The sequence below is a fragment of the Echeneis naucrates genome, chromosome 9 (genome assembly GCF_900963305.1).
Source record: "Echeneis naucrates chromosome 9, fEcheNa1.1, whole genome shotgun sequence".
Lineage (NCBI taxonomy): Eukaryota > Metazoa > Chordata > Actinopteri > Carangiformes > Echeneidae > Echeneis > Echeneis naucrates.
Window position 1 is genome coordinate 13,303,852 of NC_042519.1, and position 15,003 is coordinate 13,318,854.

The 15,003-nt window shown below is 40.0% G+C and overlaps 1 protein-coding gene across 2 annotated transcripts; it reads left to right on the forward strand.

Moving 5' to 3' along the window:
• The first annotated feature begins 1,269 nt into the window (after positions 1 to 1,269).
• On the forward strand, positions 1,270 to 13,736 carry rasef (RAS and EF-hand domain containing). Of its 2 annotated transcripts, none has more exons than XM_029511610.1 (18): positions 1,270 to 1,351; positions 1,471 to 1,800; positions 4,250 to 4,396; positions 4,601 to 4,691; positions 5,943 to 6,038; positions 6,886 to 6,963; positions 7,107 to 7,222; positions 8,113 to 8,181; positions 8,331 to 8,397; positions 8,697 to 8,776; positions 9,409 to 9,703; positions 10,258 to 10,401; positions 11,032 to 11,179; positions 11,274 to 11,355; positions 11,533 to 11,647; positions 12,052 to 12,159; positions 12,298 to 12,374; positions 13,346 to 13,736. In XM_029511610.1, the coding sequence occupies exons 2-18, from the start codon at positions 1,496 to 1,498 to the stop codon at positions 13,446 to 13,448; spliced, it is 2,121 nt and encodes a 706-aa protein (XP_029367470.1). In that variant the 5' UTR covers positions 1,270 to 1,351; positions 1,471 to 1,495; the 3' UTR covers positions 13,449 to 13,736. The 2 variants fall into 2 exon arrangements, with proteins under 2 accessions (XP_029367470.1, XP_029367471.1); XM_029511611.1 differs by having other exon boundaries at positions 1,273 to 1,315.
• Positions 13,737 to 15,003: the final 1,267 nt, after the last annotated feature.

Below are 15,003 nucleotides of genomic sequence, written 5' to 3' on the forward strand. Positions count from 1 at the left end.
AGAGAACGGGTTCATCCACCGAACTCCAAGTCATGCCTCTAACAGCATTTTCAACGCCATCATTGGGGGAAATAAAGAATGTGAGGGGAGGAGGGAGGGTGTATTAAAGTAAGGTACCAGAGGCAGTGAGGCCATTCCTGGAGGTGAAGTCTTTTCCAGCGATTTTTTTCAGACATGGAGCTAAATGTTTCATTGCTGGCCTGTAATCCTCTCTAACGCTGAACAAAGCTGAATGAAATGTTACATCTAGCAATCTAACATTGGCTATAACACTTGATTCAAGCAGTCGTTAACTTCTACGTTAAAAACCAAACTATGGGTTCAGCAAAGGGTATGAGTAAGGAAGAACAAAAGCGCCTGAGCGACCTCTTTCATGCCTACGATGTTGATAATTCAGGGAGTATTGAAAAACATGAATTCACAACTATTTGCCAGGACCTTCATATCCCAGCCCAAGAAGCAGAAAGGATATTCAACTGCCTGGATATAGACAAGGACCACAGAGTATCGCTGGAGGAGTTCATCAGACAACGACACCAAGAAGAAGAAGATGACTGTGAGTCCTCGACCGAGGAAGACTTGTCAACAAACACCAAGGAGGTCAAATCCAGGTGAAAGATGAATGTAGATTTCAAATATACAAGGTGAAAAGAGGGCTGGTCGTACAGCGGGCACAGACTGACCAGTCCTCTTTTCACCTGATGACAACCAGTTATACACCTCTTTATAGCCGAGAGAGCCGTGATTCTGAAAATACTTTTGGGTTCCAAGAGATTTGATCTAAGGACAGTATCCAAAAAATACAAAAGTTCCATGACTTGTTTGTTTCTGATTGGATAAACTGAAGCTGTCACTGTCACTGGTCTGAATATCTGCTGAAAACAAAGACTCAATAGAAAGTCCTGTAAGAGGGATAAAAATCAGAAATAACAAGTTCGTGATCTTTCTTTTATGTAGACACAACAAACATGGGACTTGTTTAGGTTTCACGTGATATGATGGGTAGTAAATATGCTAAGCCACTTTCTAATGTCATTGTACTGATTTCTAGGGGGAGAACTGCAGCTCACCGAACAGAGCTACATTGTGCTTCAGTTTGTACAAACTGCACAGGTCGATGATCTCTGATTCATAAAGTCCATTCAGTCCATCACAGACTCTGCAACAATGAAAGCACTTTCGTTTGGGCCGAAGCCCAGCCCTCTGTGGTGAGAGGGGTGAACACACACACACAGACACACACAGACACACACAGGTGAGCCACACGCAGCAGCTGTTTGTTCCTCTCCTGCCACAAACCGGGAAGCGATGGAAGGTTTAAATCTCATTTTAAAATAAACTCCAGCAGCAGGTCAAGATGTTTGCATGCGTGTCTGGAAGCTGGGAGAGAGTGAAACTTTCTGGCTCTTTCTGTCCTGTGTGAGATCACTTGACTTTAAAGAAAGTCTCTCTTTTTTTTTTTTTTTTTAGTCAACTACATCCGTCCATCAGAGGCATGAGTGAGGAGGAGCGGGACCGGCTGCGGGCGCTCTTTAAGGCCTACGACGTGGACAACTCCGGCCGGATCGAGAGGACCGAGTTCCTGACCATCTGCGCCGAGCTGCAGGTGCCGGCGGCGGAGGCGGACCGGATCTTCGACCGGCTGGACGTGGATAAGGACGGGACCGTCACCCTGCTGGAGTTCATCAGCGGCTTCCACGACCGCTACGGAGAGGACATGGAGCTGGAGGGGGGAGACGTGTCCATCGCCTGGGAGGACTTCGAGGGGAGGATGGGCGACCAGGCCAGGTTCATCCCCAGGTGAGGCCCGGGGAGGTTTATGGAAATCCTCCGGTGATATGGATGAGGCCAACAGTGAGCGCACTGTGCGTAAAGGCGATAGCGATGTTAACGATCTCTGCAGGGAAACTGACAGTATATAAGGTCAGCTGTTACCAAAGGGCTCGAAGGTGGAGGAGAAATTCTCCACAACAGTAAACTTTGAGAAAATTGTGGTGTGAAGCAGGTTTCTGTCTTGATGCCTTGAATAATGAAGAATGGTAAAAAGATCATGTTTCCACAGTGTGAGGGTGAATGGCACAAATGTCTCACGTTTCCAACTCACTAAATGACAAAGTGAGACTGCCAGTAAACATGAGTCTGTGTTGTGTCTTCTTAACTGGATGGTTTTCCTGCTCTCTCTGTTTGCTATGATACATTTATTTGGCTAATAAGTCAAATGCATGTCATATTGGGCTCCTTTGGCTTAGAACAAGACGTTTTTGGGAAACTGTGCTGGACACTTTCCACAAATTTCCAAACTTTTAATCAAGAACATAGTAAAGATGTGAAGTTGTTGATCTAAGAGATTTGAAATACTTAAAGAGGTGATTCTTTTTTATGATAAGGAAAATCAAAACCTGGAAAATACCAAGATCCTCTTGTCTCTGGTAATGATGGTTTTTAGAGTCACGCTTATAACAGACACTAACCAGAATATTTGATGTTATGATTTTGTATGTCTATCTATTGGTTTAACTTTTTCAAACTGTATGGAGGTAGCCTATAGGGTCAAATCTATCCACACCTGAAAGCAGGTGGGATTTTATTTTGAATAGTTATAATCTACTTGTACCTAAACAGTATTAGTGATCTGTGTCAGTTGTTGAGTCAAGTTGGATAGTTATTCACAAGTACAGCTTCTTTTGACAGAGTGGGGACACATTTTCACAATGATGTCTCAGTCACTCAGTGCTCACTTCCCTAAGTATTAAGAGTAGTACATCACCAGCTTCCAAACATAACATGTTACATATTTTATTAAGATCATACTTAATTAAAAGTATCTATAGTTTGTGTGTATGTGTGTGTGTGTGTGTGGCCCAAGGCCTGGCATGGGACCTATCCTCGCTCTGATGTGCTGTGGTATCGTACATTGATTGTCACAGTGGTGCCATCTGCTAAATGCTCTCTCTTATCCTCAAATAGCCACGGTCAGTGTAACGTCAGTCAGCTGACAGATGGCACAACTCATAATTCACATTAGAGAAGTGTCTTTTTTCAGGGGAAGAAAGGATATTTTGTGTTAGTTTGGGGAAGCCAATGAATCAACTCATTTATAATTTTTTAATGCTGAAGGACGATGTAATGAGTCGGACATTTGGTTTTATTATATTCAGTTTCTCAGCTCGCTGAGACAGGAGCTAAATTTATAATGAATGCAGCAGTGCTGTGAAACACTGCAAAAAAAAAAAACCAAACACATTCTTGACACTCTCCTCATTGGGTTTGTTGATGAGTGCACTGTCCATCGTCAAACAGCCAATGATATCTCACGAATCAGTTTAAGCTTGAATACAGGAAGTAGTGTGTAATAAATCCATCTAGTAAACAGAAATACAAGGGTGGCAAAGGGGCTAAAATGACAACCAAAGCTGGAAACAACAATACCTTATTTGAGGTACATTTAAAGTACAGAAGCCGGCGTTTTCAGCATCTTTACTGTGATACACTTCTGGATAAAAAGCCTCTGTTTATTTTTCACAGGTGCTGGATTACCTGTGTGTGTTTCTGTTAAGAGCCGTCCGTATGACACAGTTTATGATGCTTACTGTGAGTTATTGACAGAGCAGCAGCAGAGTCTATATGCTCAGGATTAAAGCCTGTCCGGCCTGTCAGAAAACAAACACTCACACTTAGATGACCCACTTTTACCCATTCAATCACTGTAATGACCTCAGACAGACGTTCACTAGAAAAAGTCTGAGTTTGCTGTCTGAGCTGTACTGAGCTTAAATTTCACACCGATACATCTACATTAGATAAGTATTGTGATTAGAGAAAAAATGATGTGTCAAAGACAAACGAAATTGAAAGAAATAATTTACCTGTTTCAAATCGAATTTGGAAAATTAAATGAAAGCTTCAGGATAGTTACCAAAATTCAGTGCATTTATCTGAATTACAAAACAGCACCCGAAGGCTCGGCCTGTGGACGTAAGGCTTGTGACGATGCAGTTTTCTTCTTCCCTACAATTACAGCCAGAGAGAACAGCAAAAATAATTTGTGGGTGGCCACCAAAAGGTATCTTTTAGTGTTACTGTGATACAAATTGTTTGGCGATGTGAATAAAGCACTTACAATGAAAATTGAATGCACCAATGGAAAAAGCTCCCACAGAACTGACGTCTGTTCAGTGCTTTTAATTTTAGATCCTCAGGTTAAACAGTTCTTCTGTACTTCTGAAATGTTGTCCTGATTTCCTTACAGACATGAACAAGCGGCAACATTATACCAGAACATCAGCCTGACTGAGCCCAGACTGATTCCCCAGTATGAAAAAATCATCATGAACTTCACTAAAGAGATCAAACAGCAAAACTCAGAGATGGAGAACCTAGCTCTGGCCATCAAACGGTAGGAAACCGCACAAATACACACACAAACCTGCACCTTGTGTCCTTTGATGACAATGAATGCCACATTTGTGGAAACCTTTAGGTGTTGTATGTTTTATCCCCCTACCGCCCAGTGACAGACCATGCAGAGGAGAAACTAGTAATCAAGTAAAAAATAAAAGTTTCATGAGTGCAGTGGCAATGTGCTTTTGTTGTCTTGCAGAGTGCAGGACCAGGCAACAATGCAACTCAGTGAGATGGAAGAGGAGATGGACCAACGAATACACGCTACAGAGAGAAAAACACGGGAGCAGGTAGGACTAAGTCATACACTTAAGACCCCCTGAAAATTCACATGCTCGTGTGTCTGCAGTTTGCGTAGGTAAAGCAATAAGCAGGGTGCGTTTGTTCGGCTCTTCCCTCATGTCAAACAAAGATATATGGTTGAATATCAGATTACAGATTCATACTCAGACACGCCTGCGGATCAGCAGGTGTGTCCAGAGGTGCTGGAGCTGATGCTGTTGTTTTATCATCTGAAATGACCTGAATTCAGCCTTCATTAATATCATCAGACACAGACATGAACAGTGGATAACCATCAAGACAATACACAAAACGATGAAAAGTTAAATGTGCGTACGTTTATGTGGTGCTGGCATTGGGAGCAGTATGGCCAACATTTTAATACTCTGACGTGCTCCATCTCCCTCTCAGTCCAAACGGGTGAAGGTGAGTTGGTGAGCCTAAATTGCCAGTTGGTGTGGATAGACACGTGAATGGATGTTTGTCTGTGTGTGTCAACTCTGAGACAGACTGGTGCCCCGTCATCCCATGCCAGCTGGGCGCTCCAGCCCCCGTGACCTTTAAGGATTGTGGGCATTAGTTTTGTTGCCATGGCAGCCTTTGTTTTTAAACTTTTCCAGCTGTTAAGCATTTTTTTTCTTTACTTCCAGGTATCCAAGTACAAGAAATTAAACAGAGCGGTGTGTGTAATGATAAAGTTTGATAGTAATATTTGGCTTTCCATGACATGAGATGAACAGTCAGAACAACCACACAGACTGTTTACTGCATCAGCCCATGATTTGCTGTTGTCATGTATTTGATTAGCTCATATTCGTTTCATTACGGCGTTGGTCCTAATGTTTCTTGACAGCTTTTTAAAACCTAAAAATGGTGTGAGGACCAGAAACAGTCTTATCTCCATGTTATCGCGGCGCCTGCCTGCCTATATTAAGTTATGTAAGTGTCCTCCGCTGACTCAGGAGCTGCTGTTTATTTTGTCTAAGTAAAGCACAAGAAATTAGACGGCACTCACCTGTATTCTCCCACGCTGTAATGTACACACAGACGAGGGAAAAGTTTATTTTTATAAGCTGCTGGTACACTTATAGATTCCCTTAGTCCATGTTTCAAATCCTCCCCTAAAGTAGCACAGATTGTCACAGCCCTGTAGGGACAGCTCACACACACATACAAACTTTCATTATATATATCACAAAGTTTTCTTTATTGCAACTTTGGGATTAATGCTTTTTGTGTTTTTATGCGGGTTTGTGTAGGAGAAGAAGAGAACTGAGGCTGCACTGAGCGAGTTACGAAGAAGTTATGAAATTGAAGTGTGCGAGCTCCAATGTAAGATTCAGAAGATGCAGATGGTAAATTTTTCATCTCTTTGATTATTCTCAAATCACAGGAGAAGCTATTATCAGCTGACTGCTGCAGTTACATTTCATATATGTAGATGCTAGGTTTGTCTTAACTGAATCAACATTACAACAGCACAACGAGAGAGCAAATGTGTGCGGTTGTAATTTTTATTGATATTAAAACCATTTATTTTCTAACTTATTCATTTTTTTAATTTTATAACTATTGAAAAAAACTTGTCATGTCGAAGAATAAACAACTCTGAAGATACAGTGATGCACTGTTGCACTGGATTTCATGGGAGACTACTGCAGGAGAAAAGCCATCATTTATCCCACCTCTATACGAAAGGGTCCTTTAAGTTAAAACACCGTTCTGTTAAACACATTAAAATTGAATCCATTATGATTAACGTTGATCTCAGAAGAAGTTCAATCAGCGATCATTTATTCCCTTCAGCTAATGAAAACACAAGTCCTCGGTTGTTTCCATCAAGTGAAGCCACAGAAGCACAGAGAGGAGGGAGAGGGCTGCAGTGAAAGAGTGGAAACACCTTCAACAGTTTCTCTGTTGTGTTTGGAGAAGCATTATTCTGTTGTAGCTAAAGTAAGAAAAGACAGATTCTTACTCGAACGATCTGGAATGAGCAAGAGCCTTCAGCTCAGCGAAAAGTCGGCGCCACTGAACATATGAGCGGATATTCCTTCACTTTCAACTCTACGAAACTACTGAAAATGCATAAAACTTGTGAAGCTGCGTATATTCTGAATGCTCATAGGCAAGTTCATACTTCTTTTTGATGCATCCATGTAAGTGCAGTCAAATGACCTGGAAATATGTAAACTTGTCCACTAGATAGAAGAAAAGTACAAGACCATCACTGTGAAAGACGAGAGCCCGGCGTTGAAGAGGAAGATCAATGAGCTGACGCTGGTGAGGCTCAATCTGCATGTTGCTGGAAAAACTGTTTTGCTTGAGGCGTCTGAGATGATTTTTTCTGATGTCTCTCCACTTGGAGCTTCACGCACAACTCTCATTCTCTCCCCCAATCTTTTCTTTTGATTTTCTCTCCTCAGGACAACCAGCAGTTAAAACAGGAGCTGTTGAGATCTCAGACCAAAGTTGCTTGTCTACATAGTGAAATGGACTCACTGAAGACAGAGTTAACCGATCAAAGCATAAACTCTGAACGGTGAAATGATTTTAACTTTCTGCTGTGTGCTGAAGGGTGTGTTTACTTTGTTTAGATCCGTTGCCAGTTGAGTTTGACAGTTTTTGATCAGATTTATTATGTTGCGTGTGCAACTGAGCTAGCTTCAGCCTTTTTTGACTTTTATGTTGCTTTTTTGTTTTTTGTTTTTTTTTACAAAATTTAAGGCCAATATTTTTATTTTTATTTTTATTTATTTATTTATTTATTTTTTACCAAGAATCAGCTTCATATTGTATCAGTCAGATTTTTCCATGGCTGTCATTGTCTTTCCCCTCCTTACACATAGACACACACACAACACTGTCTAAGTCCGAATGTAGAATAAAGGGTGGTTTTCTCCACCCTTTAACCTTATTTACTGAACTTTGTTTTCCATTTATATATATACACCGTACTTAATCATACGTACAAAATGTTAAACTTATTTCAAATTAAAACACATTTGTTCTAAAATAATCAAGTATCTGAAGCTGGGCCCACAACAAACGACTACAGGTTTTCTGCAGAAGATTTACAGAGACATGCCTGAGAGGAAACGTCTCCCTCAGGCATGTCCCTCGTCTCCAGGGGAAACGTTTGATTGTGTTATGGCTGAAACAGGATATCCTGGAGTTTCCTAGCAACTGAAGTAACTAGTGAGATAACACTCTTCCCTCAATGAGTGTGTCATCATGTTGACATTTTCTGGTGATTCTGACTTGTATAAATTACTGGGTTTTGTACTGTGAACTTAGTTTTCTGTAGATAATAGCATAAAAATAATCATTTGATGATGTATGATATGTCTTAATTTCTGAATTCTTACCTGTCTACTGTCTAGTCCGTGTTAATATTCAATTTCAATAAGTGTGTTTGTGAACTTGTTTTAGAGATGAGGAGCTAATGAAGCATTTCTCTGACGAGCGAGACGTCCTGGAGAGTCAGATCGAGATGTTGCAGTAAGTTAGAAAGTAACATAAACACCAGCTAATGTTGAAGCGGGAAATAGCGCTACCCGCACTCAGAGATCACATAATTATTTAGAAATAAATAGAAACTCTCAGATAAACAGCAATGATCTGGTATTTTTTTCTTTGTGTGTTGATAGGGCAGCCAACAGGAAGCTTCATGACACCAACGATAACCTGAGGGCAGCTCTGGAGAGGATCACAAGAGTAAAGCGCCAAACTTAATAAATAAATAAATAAGTGATCAACCTTCAAAAGTTTACCGGAGGACTAAGTTATTTTATCATTTAGGTTGGGTTGACTGATGCTTACACCCTTTCAGATTTTTTAAACATAAAAAAGGATTTGTTTCAATCAGCAAACGTTAATCGCGAGGCATTCAAACAAAAACGTGCTGACCAAAAACTGTGTGTTGTGAGACGACATTAGGCAAGAACTTGTAGAGACTGTGTTAGTTTAAGGCACCTTACAATGGAAAACTAATTCTTACTGTTTGGGTATTTCAGTCTGGTAACCTTGAAGACACAAAGAAGAGAGGCAGAAGTAAAAGCATCAGTCACACATCTTCATACACATTAATGGCCAGGTAGGACCTACAAACTATGGAGGGGGTTGAGAGTTAAACTGTTCTATTTATAGCATTACCAATACACTATGAAAAATTATTATTCCTCAGTTGAATGGTTCCTTAGTATTATCATCAGCTGTATGAAGACCAGACATTCAAAGTAATAGATTAGGATCATTTATTTAGCCGCTGTTTGCCCAACTTGTTCTTCAGGTTGAGCCACTTGCACCTTTTCAGCAACAGCATTGAATCAAGATGCTCTTCTTTTGAATTGGAGGTTGTTGTTTTTTTTGTGGGTTTTTTTTTTTCTTCCTCAGACCATGTGACTATTTACACACCAGTAAAGTAAATGTTAAATATGCTGTGAGATATTTATTCAAGGTGCTGTTCAAAATGATGAGCTCAAAAGCTGCGCCGTATGACTCATGTCTTCATGCAGTTAAACAGGATATCCAGTCGCCCACTTATTACACACTTCTGCATTTTACGTTTTGGCATCTTTAGAGTGCTTTCCTTTAAAGTGAGTGAATTAGTGTGGGATGATAAATTAAAATTTAAGAAAAGAATCACACAAGTATCTGTTTGGGGTTTTACTAAACAAATTGACTATCTTCATGCTATATCCCACTGACCTCTGACTTTTACCCCAGGTTCTGCCAGCGTATGGACGACTGTCCTCTGTACAGCAAACGGCCCAGCTGTGACACGCTGGCTTTAGCCATGTGTGACCCGGGCATGAGGCGCAGACACAGCAGTGAGTATGAGGAGGACAGCCTGCCCGAGATCTACATGGACAGTGGCCTGTCAACGCTCAGAGGGTCACACGGAGGCTATGACTCCGAGCAGGAGGTCAAAGGTCAAGAATATGAGGAGGAGGAGAGAGAGAGGAAAAAGGGAGAGGATGACAACGATGATAGCATGATGGGAGAAAATTCTGACACAGAGGTAAGACAGTATAAGTGAGACAATAGAAATGCCTTAGTTTCCCTTTGAATAATCCAAATATTTACCAACTAAGAGGGGAAGCCACTGGCCTTGCAGGCATAAACCAAGCAAAAATAAAAATATGATACAATGATAAATGAAAAAATCAACAACATCTGATTTCTGCTATACCAGATATTCCTGCTCCTCTGAGGGCAAATGCAGACTTAAGCCCAGAAACATCAACATGAAGGTGGTACTAGAGGAGAAGTCAGATGATCATATGCGTTTTATACTCTGGGGACTATAACTGCCTGTATAGAACTCGTGTTTTCTAAACCAACATAGCGCCTTCTACTGGAGGAGTTAACAAGTATAGAGAGAATATTTCAAACAGCTGCACAGACTTTTACAGGGTCAAAAGAGTTTATCGTCCTCAGATAGTAACTTCATTGGTGAAGCAGGGCTCTCGTTTCTAGCTTTCAACAAGTCTACAGCTGCTATGTCGTGAAGAAATCTGAGCCATAAAATGGATTCTGTTTTTGAGTCAGTTTTAATATTTGCCTATATCATAGCCAGCTGAGACACAAGATGGTGAGTCAGCGTTTGGGTCGGACAGCAGCTCCATTTTGGACTGGAAGCCGCCTAAATCCATCATTGTCCCCGCCCCAGAACCTGCACCAACAAAACGGAAAGCCCTTAGTGCCATCAATATTAAGGTGAGAGAGAAAAAAGAAAGTAAGAAGGTTAGTGTCCTCACTCTCTATTAGGAAGATTTGTCATAAATTGTTGAGAAATAATTCCCATCTGCTGTTTCCAACATGTTGCTTCAGTGCAAAATGTTTTGAGAGTGAATGGTCAGATTTGGCATTCACAGATATGATTCCTAAATGTTTTGTGGACTTCCTCAGCTGTTGTCAATCTCATGTCTAAAAAAACATATACTGAATTGTCAGTTGTAGTTTTTTTTTTTTTTTTAGAAAACTTTTTTTTTTTTTATGTATTTCAATCAGCAACTTCTCCACGACTTTTGCTCTCAGCTAATTTTGTGCATTACATTAAACCCTTGATGCTGCTGCAGCACAAACTTAAGAGCTTGTTTTATTAATTTTTTTCCCATTCCCTACCTGCAGTGAGTAATAATTACTTTATCATCTCTGAAAGGGGTTGATGGAAGAAGGATAGAAAAAGAGAGGAAGCAATTGAAAAGCGGTCAATGTCAAGGACTGAGTAAATTGAACTTCAACTAAACGTGCAGAATAGAAACGCAGTCATCTATTTTATCAGTGCTATGTAAGTGCCTCACTCTCCCTTATCTTCACGCCGCCTGTCTGACCCTTATCCAAAAGGAGAACAACGATGGCGTTGAACTGGGCTACATGACGTCAGAGAAGGCCTTCAGGATCGTGTTGGCTGGAGATGCTGCGGTGGGAAAGTCCAGTTTCCTACTGCGTTTCTGCAAGAATGAATTCAAGCTCAACTCCAGCACTACTCTTGGTGAGGTGCCTGAATTGCAGCCAGCTTTTTGTGAATCTTGAGTTGATCTAAAATTAAGCCCAGTTTTCTGACCATTTGACATTTGTGTGTTCAGGGGTGGACTTCCAGATGAAGACAGTAATAGTAGATGGAGAGCCCATTTTACTGCAACTATGGGACACTGCAGGACAGGAAAGGTGTGTGTGCGTGTGTGTTTTTCAAAACAAAAGCATGAGATTAACTTTTAATGGATTTCTTTGGAAGGCTTGGAATTTTAAGAGAGTTAAATCAAACTCATGATGTGAAGAAAGTCAATCTTTTATTGTAACTGTAATTATCCTTTCGCAACAATTAATTTGATTACCACATCTTAGATTTCGCAGCATTGCAAAGTCCTATTTCCGCCGGGCCGACGGTGTGTTGCTGCTCTATGATGTCACTTGTGAAAAGAGCTTCCTCAGTGTTAGAGAGTGGATGGACATGATTGAGGTAATGCACAACAAAAACATCCCAGACAGGCACTTTCGGAAATGTTTGCATTTTTAGACACCAAAGATCAAAGTGCTCAACTTGCGATTATTAATTACCAGTCAACTTAATTGTTTCTCTCTTTTTACATGCAGCCGATGTGTAAGTGTTCATCATGTACACATTTTACTCTGCTGTCGTTTTGTGGGTATTTTAAAATTTCTGCATGTACTACAGGATGTGCTGTCTGATATATTGTGTTATGTACTCTGTCTGTAGTCGTGTTTAGCAGATGAATTCTATAATCACCACTCGCCTAAAAAATACAGCAGTTTCTTCAGTTCAGCTGAAATTGATTTTTCATTTCCATTTTTCAATTTTCCTCTTGTTTTTCTTTCTTTCTTTTTTTTTTTCAAATCTTGCAGGATTTGTCCCATGAGGATATTCCCATCATGCTTGTGGGTAATAAGTGTGATCTTAGAAAAGATGGACTTAACTTTGTTCCTACAAGCTATGGAGAAAAACTGGCCATGGTAAATGCAAATTACCACCCCATAACTTAACTTTTAGAACATTTGATACACGTCCACTCTTACTAGTATTGAATCCAAATGCTAGTCGTTGCCTTTCATTTGTGCTCAAAGAAAGTAATTTTCTGTCTTTTTTAACAGACATACAACACTCTGTTCTGTGAAACTAGCGCAAAAGACGGTGCCAACATCCTTGAAGCGGTGCTGCATCTTGCCAGGTGAGATTTCAATTTCTATTTCAACTGGCTGAGTGAATAAACACACGTTGAAGTTTTGTGTGTGTGTGTGTGTGTGTGCGTGTGCATGAAGAGGTCTTCCTAATAATAATCATCTTGTTTTTTCTAGCTTCATGTACTTTCCCAAAACCAGGACATGGGTAATAACGAAGGCAATTTTATCCTCTGTCCTCTGTTGCTAGGGTAACCAAAGTCATACAGAAAATGATGTGGGGGAAATCAAACTGTCTAAATCCAGCTCTGAGAAATGATGGTCTTATTAGGCAAACATCAGGAAACATGTAATATTAAATAGGAAAGGGCATGGGACATTGGCCAGATTTAAGCCTCTGATTGAATCTTCGCAGATGTTGGTCTAGGATATAGTTTTTGATATGGAAAATTGAGTGTATACACACTATGATACAAAGCATCCTCAAGAAATTGGTGTGTAGGTGACTGTGTGTCACTGTACCGCTCATCATTTTATGAACTGGTTATCGACTTTCATTCAGCCCTCAAGGGTTTTATTGTAACATGACTTAATGGAAAACTAAAGTTGAAAGATTTAAACTGAAATTGAAACTAAAATGTATCTTTTGTTTTATGCATTAAAATGCGTGAACACTGCATTATAGACTCGTCTAAGCATCAAGACAAGCCAGTAATTGTCAACTCAATTTTTATTTACAGGGTGCCAAATCATCACAAAGTTAAAGCGCTTAACTTATATTATTGTGACTTCTGCTATGTCCTTGTGTGTAACAGCAAACCGTACACGTTTAAACTAACAACATGGTCAAATTGGTCTTAAAATGTGCGTGTGGATATTCACTGGATGCTGCAAGAGGTTTGTCTATGGAGGAGCTTACAGGCAAACTGGAAGCTCTGCCCAGCAGAAAGCTGTCACTGCAGCTCTAATAAAGGCCGCTTATCGATGAGGACAGGCAAACATTTTTATTTTGTCTTCACAGGCAAGTAAGACAACAGGATACCTTTGATGAAAAGAGTCGTTATCAGTCCCTGCCCAGCTTGGATGCTCCCAGGAAGAAACCAAACTTCTCCTGCTGCACCTGATCAAACCCCCCAGCTCCGGCCCTGCACGTCTGATTTAATGTGAACTCAGTGTAGGTAAAACGCAGAGGAAACACAAGTCTGCAGACTTACAGCGATAGGAACAAACAACCACAACTATTTAACATACAGTCCAGGCCAAAAGTTTGGACACACCTTCTCATTCAAATGAATAGGAAAGTGTGTGCAAACTTTTGGCCTGTACTGTATGAATTAAATGAGCAAACAAGTAATGTGAGACCACAACAGATTACCTATAACTTCCATTTTATTTAGACTTTTTTTTTTTTTTTTTTTAGGGTTTTTTAAACATAACATAATGGCCTGCATTTCACCAACAGCTGGAAATTTTACACCCTTCTGTATTTTATTATTTGATGCTTTAGTCAGTGTAAACTTTCTTGTGACAGGTGGGGTCACCATTTTATCATGCTATCACACGTTTTTGTTCTTTAGTTCCTTCAGCAAATTCAATGTGATGTGTACAGTCCATCCAGACTGGCATGGTCATGAAAAGATAAAGACTGTGAAGTAAAACGTGTGAGCAGGATCAAAACTGAAAGTCAAATATGAAAGTGAGAGTAAGTGATGCAAACTAAGGGTACATTGTTCTGGTGGAGAAATATAAGAAATTAGAACAGATTCTTATTAAGTTATACTTGTTATACTTGTAACTGTGGCACCTATGAAATGACTATGGTTTGAAGTGACAGCAGCATTTTGGTAGACTGGCGGGAGCCTCAGTCTTAATTGCAAGTGGGCAGCCTTGATTATGGACATGGTGACGCACATTGTTGGGGAAATAAGAAATGCTCAGCCCACTACACCCTGTTATTGTAGGAGACTATGCAAATGTAACAACCCATCATCCTTATTCTATCATCAGACAGTGTTACGTTTATTTTCATTGACTTCCCAATGATGGTGACCTTGTTTTATATGTTTTTATAAGTTTAACCTGTAGCAGATCCTTTTTAACTTGCGAAAATGCTTTCTATAAGTGCTGTTAATGTATCAACTAATTAGAGTTGTGAAAATTAGGGAGGCATTAAAGAGTTTCAGAAAGTACAGTCCTTATTTTTATCCCTTTCATACAGTACTTGTCAATATTTATATGTAAATGTGTGTATGTCAGTTTGCCAAATTCCCAATACTGATAATGACATGGCTAGTTATTATTTCTTCATAAAAACGTCATGTTTATCCTGTTATCAAGCTGCTAAACGGTATATAAAGGTGTCAGTCAGTATGTCTCACATGAAGTACCAGACCTCTCTGAAGTAGGAGGTGGAAGACTGTCCACGGGAAATCTACAGTAAATGTGCGTTTAGTTGATTTTTCCACACCGGTTTAACATATTACTGTGTAAATGTCTGTGCCTTTGTAACTAATCAAAATAACTGCATCAAAAGACCTTTCCTCAATAAACACAGGATGAATGCCACAATATTACAAGATTGGCATCATCCACATAAAAAGTGAAATCTATTAAAAGATTTATTCAAAAAGATTTGGTTTGAACATTTGTCACAATCAATGATGGCAATAGCAATAAGGA